We start from the raw sequence: 12,698 nt of genomic DNA, 5'->3' as shown, positions 1-12,698 counted from the left end.
GGGCTATCAAAATGTACATAAAACTGTCTAGGCAAATGCTAAACAAATAGCTACAGCAACAACAACAACAACAACGAAAGTTTAGTTATGCACAGTACATAAACATGGCATAATATTAGGAGCCATAGCCCCAACAACAACGACAAAAACAATAAAGGCAACAACAACAAATTATATTTATTTTTTCACACCCCCAAAATGTCGGCTTGTGGCAGGGCGTTAAGATAAGCGCAACGTCCAGTCGATTGGTGTATTCCGTCTATGCATATCGAATATATTGCAAAATTTATATGAACATTTGCATACATACATATATATAGATATATAATATATATATGTATATTGGCTGCGCATAAATAAAACTGCAAATTAAAGCAGTCGCAGCGTCTCGCTTCCAGTTCAATTGCACTTTTTTTTCGGAAATTTGCTTATTGTGCAATTTTTGGGCCGTATGTGTTCCCAAAATTGATAGCTCTGCAAATTCGCGTATGTAATTGTGATTACATTTATTGCAATAAAAAATATGCATAAAACATATTTTAATAAATTGTGTACTTTGTTGCCAAAGCAAAAGAACTGTCTTCGTTTACTACGATTAAAATTAATAGTTAAATTAAAATAAATTTAAAAAATTAAGCGTAGATCTTAGATCTACTTTGTCTTTGTTTTTTCAAGGTTTTAAGTTTTCTAAATTTTATTACAGCTAGTACTCCATCATCGATATTACACTGTGGCTTCGTCACGTAGAATCTCGAACACAAGTAAGAGTGCTCTAGTCGGGAGTGCTCGACTAGCGGATACCCTGAACATTGTTCTGGCAAGACCAGGAGCAGCTTTTGCAGCATGGCTGGATCGACTCGACAACCGATGCTGATCAAGAATATATATTCCTTTGGTTCGGAGATGCTACCTTTTGCCTGCTACATACATGTGCACAAAAACATTAAACCCTTTTTTCCGATTTCCAATGGGTACAGACACACAGGAAATGCAAATAGTAAAACAACAACAAAAGAATTTACATTTAACAAGTGTGCATTTCATATAACGTCATAATTTGCAAATGGTCATTTTAAGGTTTTCGCATTGGTTTCTGCTTTTAAGTTAAAATAAAAACATTAAAAGCAATTTATAAATTAAATAAACAAATGTGTAAATGCATGGCAGAGACTGCCACGACTGCAGCAACAAATAAATGCTGTCAGCAGCACTCACCCCCCCCACCCGCGCCCCCGATTCTCACAGCCATTTCCATGTGACACCCAGTGCCATCCTTTAATAACAATTTGCGTCACAATTGAGCTGGATTGCGTGCCCCGGCCGTAGAGCGAGGAATTAAAATTAGTTTATTTGAATGCATTGGTCCAATGGATATTGGTCCCTGCCAATCTAGCCCCAACCAGCTGCCACTCCCAGCCCCCTGCCCCCCCCTCGCTACGGCAGCTTTAATTGTGCGCTGTGCACATTGCTCATACGCCGCGTGGCCCCGCCAGCAATTGGAGTATTACTCGGTTTCTGTTTATCGCCTGCATTGTTTGCCATTTGGTCGTGGTCTCCAGTTCAGCAATCTACCAGCCCGTGCCATCAGCCTGGCAGCCTATTATTATGCCGCTGCTGTCTGTGACAATATTTTATGGTTTGTTTGATTTACTGTTTATTTATTGTTATTATTGAGTTGAGATTTTTCAGTTGTCTGCACTGGCAACACGTTTCACGAATTGTGCAGAACAACATATAAGGTCGCCAGAAACATTGCACTTTTAATCGAGATTTCAAAAACAAAAAAAATCTTTTATTTTATATTCAAATTTTAATATAAAGTTATGATATTTATGAAATAACATAAATAAACTGTTTATAAAGTCTAAAATATTTTTAGACAATACATTTAAATAAATGCCGAGCGTGAAGTTATTGTCATCGTTGCATTTGATTAATAGCCAAGTAAATAAATTATGGCAGTTTATTTAGCCAACGCGTTACCAATGCATGACCATAAAAAATAATATATGGCCTATAAAAAGAGCCCATAAATTGTGCAAACTTGTCAAAATCAAAAGCGCGGAAATGTCACATTAAATAGTGAACAGGGCGAACTCGCACAACTGTAGGAAAAATACACAATGTAACTTGCTCAACCCCCTCCATTGACGTAGACTAAACAAATTGCCATTGCACTTCCGATCACATTGAAGTGCCCCAACGAGATATCGACTACATTACTTATATTTATGTCGTTTTTTCTTATTTCTTTTAATGTTTATTTAACAATCATAAAAACGCTGAGCAAACCTATGGCCAAGCCCAACACTTGTTGAGACTGCGTAGTCAAGCCGCCATTGCAGGGCATCAGACCCAGTTTAGAGGTGCAAACGCAGGCTTCCACCTGCATGCCCGTCGAATGCGTTTGTAGGTAGCAGCCATTGCTGCTATTCACCTTGGCACACATATATGTCACGTTTTGTACTATAAAATAAAAAATGGAAAATTCACATGAATTAGTTTTTTAAATTTGAAGTAAGCTATTCGCTAAGATTTAATTTGGTTTTATTTTTGTTCCCTATGAATCTTACTCAATAAATAAATCAAAAAAGAAATGAAATAGATAGTCAAGTCAAGAAATAGTAGCCTGATCTAACAGATATTTCGGGGAAGTTAACATAAACCTATATGTTTGCTCTAAGTAAATTTCTACGATTTATGTGGATAATAACAGAGATGATAAAGATAAAGGGAAAAGGGAAGATGTGTGAACTTTTTGGCGAGAACCAACAAGAAATCGATTTATGATAAATTAGAGCTATCTCTTATCTTTACTTAATATGTATTTATATAGATAAATAACAAACCATGACCAAAATTTTAAATTTCATCAAAAAAGGTTAAGTTTTGCCCTTGCTTTAGAAGCTAAATGCTTAAAAGGGGTATTTACCAGAGACTAGGCGCATTAAATTACCCCTTTACGCAGTATTTTTTCTCAAAAGGTATAAAGTATACACATATTATTATCTCTAGTTCAAGATGGTACTTACTGCCGCCCTTGAATATGTAGGAGTACTTGACGCAGGAAAGACCGGGCGACATGTGGCACAGATAATTGTCACGATTCAATGTCTCGTTCTTCCACAGTGCCTTCACATCCGGCACAGTATCATTTGCTAAAGTGAAATATTTGTGTGTACAGGTAAATAAGTTAATGCACATGGGAGCTCGGAGCAAACAAACCGGTGACTACCAGCGGCATTTCACAGGGTATCTCGTTGAAATCACCGACTCTGGCATCGCAGCTTTCATTTTCAATATTCGTTTTGTTCTCGTAGGGTCCAATCCAGGTGAAATGAAAACATTGTGGCGCTGTGAATTGAGTATATATGAATCGTATTCACAAACTATTCACTTTCATATTCACCAACACTCGGCTTTGAACCACTTGAGCAGCAGCAACAGTGGCAGCAATTTAAACAGCGGCAGTGGCATTCTCGATATGGTATTCCTCCCTTTTTTTGATTATGTTTTTTACAGATTCTACTTTTCGATACGTATATAATTTTTTAGTTTTGGACAAGCGCTGCTGTTGCCCCTGCCAGAGACAAACTGATAATGCGGCATTCAATGCAATCGACAGACGATCGACGTTCTTATCATTTACCTTTGGGTACCATTCAGTTTTTTATTGCAGCAAAATGTGGAGGTTTACTAAGTGAGAGGGGTTTTTCCTCGTTTTGTAAATTACATTTTAATTTGTTTGTCGATATTATTATAGCTCTGCAATAGAATTTGGGTTCCAGTTTCAGACGATGTAATGTCGCCCGTCCTGTATATAAGATAGGTTGACAGTTTGAAACATAATTCGCTGGGTAAGGTATAATAAACTTTGAAAAATTACATACCAACAGATTAGATTACTTGTTTTGAGTTTAAGTTCCTGTTCTATTTTGCCATTTTACTTCGAAGCCGATTGATATTTTTCTTTTGTAAATTTTATTATAAAGGTTTTTTGTTACAGATCTAATACGTTTATAGCAAAACAAATGTTAATAAGTTACTAGGAGGCAAACTGTGTCCAGCTCTAAACTGCTTAAATATTTACTCTTATTTATGGATGAATTAAAAAATCGATAAAAATGTGTACGTTCCCGATAAATTACATACAAAAAAACACTTTTATTTGTCAACCATCTATTATTTAAAGGGAGTCCGATGTTAAAATGCACACATCAATAAAAGAACCAAAGAAACAAGAAAGCGGGTTTGAGTAAAAGTTTAGGTAAAAGAGAAAGAACTAAATGAATTGAGAGGGAAAGACACATAGAGAGTGAGAGAGAGAGAGAGAGAGAGAAAGAGGGAAAGAAAGAGAAAGAGAGGAGATAGAGAGAGAGAGAGAGAGAGAGAGAGAGAAAGAGAGAGCGAGAGAGCGAGAGACCTAGTAAGATAGAGTCAAAGAAACAAAAATACAGTGAGATGTATAAGCAACTTTTTATTGCATTGCTTTAAAATAAATCATGAAGACATGCAAGTCTTACTTAAATTAATGAGAATCTCAAAGAAGGGCAATACCTAAAAATGTTTTTTTAACAACTTTCCTTTCGACAACAAGCTTTGGTGTGGAGCTGCTCATGATGTCTGCGACCGAAGCACGCCGAATAATTGAACGTTTAATTGTAATTGAAAGTGACGTTGCCTCAGTATCATTGTGTGTAGTTTGAGTCGCTCGATGATGGCAATCAATAAACGATAAGCGATCTTATCAATGTCGACGACAATGTGGAAATAAAAGAAAGTGACATAAGTATTAAATAAATTTTGAAATATTCTAACAGAAGCGGCACAGTGGCCCCGAGCTTGAGACAGACACCATTCAAACCAGACCAGCTGCCCTCTTATCCAAATGGCATTTAATTAAATTTGCACAAGCAAAGCTGGCGAGCGAGAGGATGGCGGAGGGGGCAGATATAAGAGATGACTGACAAACAATTAAATAACAGCAGTTGCTAAAAATTGTTAAACGAAATTCTGCAAATTGTATTTGTTGTTAATTGTCCGGTCTGAGTTGTCCTCTCGGCTTGCACGAAATGAGTTTGAAAACAAATAAAAATGTCAAACGAATGAATAAAAGTTGTCTAATTTAATTTGTTTAGCAACAGCGGCATTTGGACAGCCAAAAAACACACACACAATCACACACACACACACACACACATGTATTTACTGAGAAAATTCTCGCACACACACGTACCCGAACGGTTGTGCAAATTGAATAAAGGCAAAAATTTCGGCTTTCACGTAAATTTCACGTAGTATTTTTAAATTTAATTTTTAATTGTTCAAAACAATTAAAATTTATTTGTAAATTGTTATGTGTCTGGGTGTGTATGTGTGTGTGTGTGTGTGTGTGTGTGTGTAAAACTTTTTCCACAGCTGCTGGCCAGCTACGTGCTTTGAAACTTTGTTGGAATTGCGATGCTGCCAATGTTAGCTGCACTTAGCTAAAAGCTAAGCTTTTGCTTTAAGCGAAATTTTAAGCACACATCCATCAAGAAATCTGACAACGACTTTTTTTCAATGGAGAAAACCTGGAAATCTCTTTAGACTTCGGTCACAAGTCGCGACACACATCACAGAATATCACATCAAAGGCTGCTCAAAGCCGTTTCCATCATCATCTTTAAAGATTATCCGCCTGTCCCCCTTTTCTATGCCAATGATTGATTATTTTTATTGACACAAATGTCATTAGCTAGCGGGAAAAGCACAAAAAAGGAATTGCTACGGAAATTAGCGTTAGTCAGGCATTTCTAGGTAACACAATGGAACGTCATCTTGCCAAATCCCAAGCAATCGAACCATGAGAAGGGCAACAACAAGCCAAAATTATGTTTTACATGTTTTTACGTTTGAATCCAGCATAAGCTCTGGATGATAATAAACATGAGAATTTGTGCATGTTCATTTTGTATCTCTACAATTTTGAAGATTTCGATTTTTAAATATATTTTTCATTTTAAATAAATGCTTTAATAAAGAAATTATTTTTGTTTTGACTTTTTATACAATGTTGAAGTTATTCTACTTCTCCTAATAATTAAGTAATTTTTTTTATATATAAAAAAATATATTGTGCTGCAAAATACGAATATAAAATTTGCAGCGGATCGATCGTATTGATCCTAACTTTAAGATTAGCTCAATATTGCCCAACGAATTAATAAACTTGTATCTTCTACTTTTATTATATATTATTTAGTTTAATTCAAGACAAAAGATTTATTATATCGTACTTGATAAAGATCGATACATTTCCTTTTATGCAAATTTTCGAACGGTCTGCATATACCGGATAATACTCCAGGAAAAATAAGAAATAACAGTAAAAGCTTCATGCTTACAAATGAATTTTATTATAATGTCAAGATATGAAGTCGACAAGACCTTTATATATCAGGTTAAGCTTTGTGGTAAATTCAATTTTCCGTGCTTAAATACGATTATTAATGCTGCAGATATTCTCGAATCTTTGATTATATTTATTGCAAGTTGAGATGGGCGCGTGTTGGACTTTTAGGGCACGGTCCAAAACGAACACGAAATTTACTTTTTAAACTAACTGACGGAAAAATTGTACCAATAGAAAATTGCAATCTATCAACCGAGCGGAAATTGAAAGTTTTAGCTGTTGACATTGTTCTTACTGCAGCTTAACTTTAGAGATCGTGCTCTTCGTTTTGGTGAGGCTCAACAGACCCGCATGATATGAAAAGCACGACCCATGCGCATCTCTAACTTCAAGTATCACATATTACATTGTACCCATAATATTGTATATGGATATTTTCTTTCTTTCTGACTGATTCGCAGGACAATATTGATAAGAAGTGCTAAGAACTTTGGTAATAAATCGGCTAATTCAACAATTTAATTCAATAGAGCGGCAAATCTCGACTGTTCAGCGGAAATAAGCTTTCTATTTTCGAAGTGCCTCTTTTAGGATTCATAAAACTAACAGAATTTCTATGACGCCCAAATCCATTCAGCTCATTAATTATGCAAATGCTTTTTACTGGCCTCCTTCGACTTGACAATACACCAAAAATTATGTCACCAAAATGCAAATGTCGCGACATAACTTTCGGTCCTGGCTGAATGGGGTGGGGCATGAGCACATGAGGGGGTGTGTGATTAGCACAAGTCCGGAGCGGGCAAATGTTGTTAACAAAACTAACAGCCAGTTGGCATATGAGCAACATAACTGGGCTCAAAACCAATTTTTGCCTACGCTTTTGGCAAGCCTGCATAAAATTTGCATGCGATTAAAATTGATAAATTGTGGGACGGGCAACGAGGAAGTGGATGGGCGGAGGGGGGCGAGGTTGGTTTCTACTCAAGTCAATGGGGCTTGGGCAACTGGGCCAGTCCTTGGCATGACCTACACATCAGCTGTCAATGGCTTTCAATTATGTGCCAGCTTTAGATTGTCTCGGCTTCCGCTTCCCTGAAACGAGCTCAGGCATTGTCGGGAGCAGAAAATCGTTAGCTATCCTTTTTGTGTGCTGCAAGTTTGGTTACCTATTTGAGGTGTAAGTAAGAAGCATGTTTTTTGTAAATTTAATAAAGACGGCTGCATAAATGGTAGAACTGGTTGAAACTATTCTTCGGCGACAGCTAAACCGATTTGCTAAATGACAAACTTGCCGGTAGAGGGAGTAGGGGGGTGGGGCTGCTTGCCGCTGCCACCTCGCATCCCTCTAATTACGTGTCGTAGCTGCACGTCCAGAGCCGGGTCATTATGTCACCTGTACGAAAAATGGCGCACGTAAGCCGGAAACGAGGCGAGCCAAGCCGATGGGCAGGTGAGCTGAAGCAGGGCCAAACGGCTCATTGTGCGGAAATCGCATTTGGCGCTGATAGCAAAAGCAAGCGGAGCAGCAGCAGCAGCGCCTAACTAACGACCCACTAATACGATTAGTGTCATAATGCCAGGGACTTAAGTGTGTCAATAATGTCGCGCTCTATTCGCAACACTTGGCACTCGCTCCCAGCTCATTTGTGGACATCTTCAGATCAAAAGCGCGAGTGGCCATGATAGTTGTAATTCGATTAACCATACCTCTGAATATCAGGCACAAAAGTCGGCTTCGACGCGTTCTGTCAAAAGTTGAGAGAGACAAAATCTGAAATACTTAACTTAATATGAATCCAGCAGTTGTTGACGTAACACAGCGTTTGTTAATTAAATATTTATACAAAACTGTTTGTCCTGACTGATCGGCTGATTGATTGACAGTTTAGTTCCTTAAACATATTTCTTGTGCTCAAAAAAATTAACAAATACGTTTTTCGCAAATCTTGAATAGTCCAAAACAAGGGCGAAAAAGTCTCGATATTATACTGCAGATTATAGTTTATCAACCGAGCGACTTGATTCCTACTTTCCAAGTTCTAAGTAAATTACTTTAGGTAATATAATAAGATAATAATAATAAGATAATATTGATTAAGAAGTGAAGAGAGGTAAAACGGGTATCTCATTATTCATTAAATGGCTTCAGTATAATGTATGTTGGCGTTTGTTGTGTGTTAGTTGAGACTTGAAAGCAAGCTATCTTTTCAGCTGGGAACTTGCTACTGGCTCATATTCTTGGATTGCATGCCATGCTCGTGCTTTTGGAGCTCGCAGATGAGGTTCGTGGTTCCCGGAGGAATTACGCCTCCAGTGCTGGGCATTTGACTGCTCTCCCGTAGAATGGTAACCGCTGCGGAGAGCAGAACTACACAAGTGAAGCCGTAGGCAGGATTTGGACCAGAAACTCTAAAAATTAGAGCTTTGCTTAGCGGTTCCTTGTACTGATCGCTACACTGGGCTAGGCGCAGCAAGCTGGGCCAGCCCGTCGCATTGAAAGTCATATTGAAGTAGCTGCGTTCCATGCGAGCTTCACTTGGCCCATTGAATGAGACGTAGCCGCCGGAAAAGAAGCCCGGATACTTGAGCAACATATTCCTGCCAAACTGGAACTTTGACAAGAGGCCAAAAATGATGCCAAGGAGGGCAACGATGCTGGCAACAAGCCACGAGCGGAAACCACTGTAGGCTTGCATCTGGACTGTTTGTCGTGCTCGTAGAGAAAGCGTTGCGAGCGTATGACCACCGAACGATCTGGGCCCAGAAACGGTAGGCACACTTGTTTCACCTCCGCCGAATGAAATATCAAGGGGCGACGCTTCAGAATGGGATCGAAATGTGGCAGACGGTCCGGATACAGCTGCTGCCTCAAATCGCGCAGCTCGCCTGCGTGTGCTAAACCATGAACAGTGCTCGCCCAGGTGCCCCGCCAACGTCCACATCAGTGTCCTCAACGCCATATACCACAAAGGTCTCCACCGAATTAACGACACCGTCAAAGTTGTCCTCAACAAATATGATGCCCATGTCCGCGGCTATGAAATCAAGCCCGCATGCACTGACCACGTACACACCGCGCTCCTTGGCGCTTTCCCCGTACTTCAGCTGCATCGTTTACATGTACTGTGGCTCGCCGCTGACGTCCACCTGATGGGCGCCGGCCTCGATATAGGCACGAACCACATGTTCACCATAGAAACGATATGGTCCCGCTATATTGACAACTATGCGGGTGAATTGGGCCATTTGCACCAGCGAGTCGTCGCCATTGACATCCGCTATAATAATCAGGATCTGCGACAAGTCCATCGCGGCCTTGGCCCCTATCTCCTTGAGCACCTCCGCATGCTTCTCGCGATTGCGTCCGGCTATGCCCCAACGCAGTTCCTTCAGCACAGACACTGCCTCGTAGGCCGGGTAGCTGCCAGTAAAACCGCTTGCACCAAATATGACAACATCCAGGCGTTCCATATCCATCCCGAGGTAACCAAACCAGGAAAAATTCTTTATTAGAGTTCTGATGTATTCTAACCCAAGTTGTTTAACAAAATGTTATTTGCCTTCAACATTATTTTTATCTGACTTTGAAACGCGTACTTTATAAAATAAGTAAGAAATTAAGTAAGGACAAGACCAGCTCGTGTAAAGGAATTTATTATTTTTTTTATTGTGCTTTATATAAATTGTGAAAATTTTAATAAAGCTAGGAATTATTGATGTTAGCTGTAGTACACTAAATTATATCTAATTATAAGTTTTAACCTTTTCCTAAAATTTCAGTTTGACAGGAATTTACTAGGCAAGAAATCGGATTTTATGCCATGTACCTAATGAAAATAGGCAAATGCGTGTCTTTTATGACTTTATGCAGATGGGACTTTATCCATTAAGTATTTAATGTATAAGACTGTCTGCCTTTCTGGCTGTGCGTTGCCCGTCTTTAGGAAGTCGTTGATCTCGATAATCGATAAAATTGTTTTTCATATTGCACGCAGCAAATTTATTTTCATCTTGTTTTCACGAAATCGATTAAAATTGAGTAGCCGACAAGTTTTTTGAGCCTATTAGAGGTACAAACATCAAATGTTGTAAATATTCCTTTATACCAAACCATGTTCTTCACATAATGGTTTTAAATGTTGGTATAGCCTTGCGTTTAAGTATATACATATGCGTTAAGTATATTGGACGTCATATTTAAGCATTGGAATTTACAAAGGGATCGAACAATAAACCCCGAAGTTACACAAGAATGCAATTTCTGTAGCATGCTGGCCTAAGGGGAGCAGAAACCTGCAGAGGCTGTGCATCGAAGAACTATTGTTCATTACATCGGAAATTGTGTGCTGCCCATCACAAATTTTTCTTTATGCAGTTTATTTTTTTTCATTAGACGAGAGAAAAAATCGAATAATACTTTGGATTACATGGATTATTATTTACAGCAGCTGGTGCAGGCCTTCACCGCGTTGGCGGCCATCATGAGCTCATAGTAGGAGAAGCGATGATAGCTATAGTACTCCGGATTTTTGTAGCATTCACATTTGCCAGCATTGGGTCCGAGTTGTTCCTTTTTACTGATGCACCTGAAGATCTTTGGTTTCACGAACGGAGGAATTTTGAATTTGATCGTTTTTAGGCGGGTGGGTGCATAGCCTTCTGGAGGGTCGTGACTATTTCTAGGTTGTGCCCCTAGACGGGAAGGCTTCTCTGGCTTGGGCTCTTCAGTTTTTGGGACTTTGGTCTTCGAGTATCTACGGGATAGTCGGCTTGGCCTTTGGCCAGCGTTTTGCTGTAACATTTTGGTTGAAAATAATCCTGTGCGTGAAAGCATTTTAATTTTTGGAATTTCTAAATATATCAAAAAAGTAAAAAATGTAGTTAAATTTTGATACGAACGGATGATAGATATTCTTAAATATGTCTAAAAATTTAAAATCAGATATGGATATGCCAGTGTTTCGTTTGGAGTGTGTTGGTTACACTTGAAATTTTTGTCAAATTTGTTTAGCATTCATTTCGATATATTAATTTTGAAAAATAATCGAGCAGCTGATTTTAATTTATATAGAGAAGCTTTTAAATATGCCGAAGCAGATAAAAACCTGATCATTTTCAAATGTTATGGTAGCAAATGCAACCGATATTTATAACTAATCGATACTTTTGTTCTTTAAATAATCGATACAAATACGAATAACAATTTTCCAAGAGAAAATCGACGAAGTCCTGGCCCTTAAAAAATAAAAAAAATAGAAATAAATAAATTTCACTTCACACCCTTAAAAAATATTTTGATATAGTATGCATAAAAAACTAAAAATGAAATGGAGAAAAAATGATAAGCATTAAGATTGTGAGCTTTTATATCTCTATTCGACGATAATTAATTTATTTTTGCGCTCCAAATTTGGCAGTTTTATGCTCGCTTGAAGATCGGGAAAAAAATATTAAGTTAATCCCGATTTTTAATGTTATAATCAATTTTATCCTAACATTATGCTGAATAACTATCGAGTAAACTCTTTAGGTATAATTCTTGAAAGTGCTTTCAACTTCAACCTTACGGAACCCACAAACTGATTGCAGCAAACTTTCTGCAATTTCTTTACAAAATCACACTCACACAACAAAGTTCCACAAATTATGGCGGAAAATTACCTTAACGAAAGAGCTTCCGCAACTGTATAACCTTTTTGGCACAACTGTACCGGGTCAGTTATGTGGTAGTACGGGCACACTTGCGTCGTATAGCGTTGGTAAGTATGGAGTTGAGTGGAGTGAGGGGGGGGGGGGGCAGTTGCGGCGTTGCCAGTATAACCCAAAACAAAAGCAATTAGATGACATCGGCGTCGTTGCCATTTGTTTGGTTCTGATTCGGATTGTGCGGGTGTCGCACGCAGAGACCCACTAAAAAGTTTACCAACGCGATTTTCTTGCTGAAACTATAAATTTACAAGCCGCAATGGTGACGCCGTCGTTGCCGCTAGCGTACCGTTATGTGCGCCATCTTTGTTCGGTTTAAGCGTGAGTGTGTAGGTGTGTGTCTGTGTGTGTGTGTGTGAATGAGTGAGTGTGAGTGTATTAAAAAGCATTCAAGTGAACCTGCGCCGTGTTTCGTGTCCTGGCTAGCTGAGAGCTGACAATTTTCCGGTGCTTCAACGTTTATTTTGTTGTTTTTGTTTTTGTTGGGGATTTTTATTGCCATTTTCGTTGCTGTTGTTGTTAGTTTTAAAAACTTTGCTTTGTTGTTGGGGGCGGGGCGATGTTGGCGTCTGGATGATTGTCGAGGTTTAACGTT

General features: G+C 38.6%; 1 protein-coding gene and 1 pseudogene across 2 annotated transcripts; both read right to left on the bottom strand.

Annotated features, from left to right (window-relative positions):
- Positions 1 to 2,243: 2,243 nt before the first annotated feature.
- Positions 2,244 to 3,599, bottom strand: LOC135428130 (uncharacterized). Of its 2 annotated transcripts, none has more exons than XM_064681943.1 (4): positions 3,414 to 3,599; positions 3,226 to 3,354; positions 3,033 to 3,158; positions 2,244 to 2,466 (listed from the first exon to the last, which is right to left on the bottom strand). In XM_064681943.1, the coding sequence occupies exons 1-4, from the start codon at positions 3,475 to 3,477 to the stop codon at positions 2,261 to 2,263; spliced, it is 525 nt and encodes a 174-aa protein (XP_064538013.1). In that variant the 5' UTR covers positions 3,478 to 3,599; the 3' UTR covers positions 2,244 to 2,260. The 2 variants fall into 2 exon arrangements, with proteins under 2 accessions (XP_064538013.1, XP_064538014.1); XM_064681944.1 differs by having other exon boundaries at positions 2,246 to 2,466; positions 3,410 to 3,526.
- A 4,914-nt stretch (positions 3,600 to 8,513) lies between these two features.
- LOC135428220 (saccharopine dehydrogenase-like oxidoreductase) lies at positions 8,514 to 10,039 on the bottom strand (annotated as a pseudogene).
- Between the last annotated feature and the right edge of the window lie 2,659 nt (positions 10,040 to 12,698).

Source organism: Drosophila montana, unplaced genomic scaffold, assembly GCF_035044405.1.
Source record: "Drosophila montana isolate Dmon_TW-CO22-7 unplaced genomic scaffold, ASM3504440v1 contig_2438_1, whole genome shotgun sequence".
Taxonomy (NCBI): Eukaryota; Metazoa; Arthropoda; class Insecta; order Diptera; family Drosophilidae; genus Drosophila; species Drosophila montana.
The sequence above is the reverse complement of the archived record's forward strand: the minus strand, read 5'-3'. Positions and strand labels throughout refer to the sequence as shown.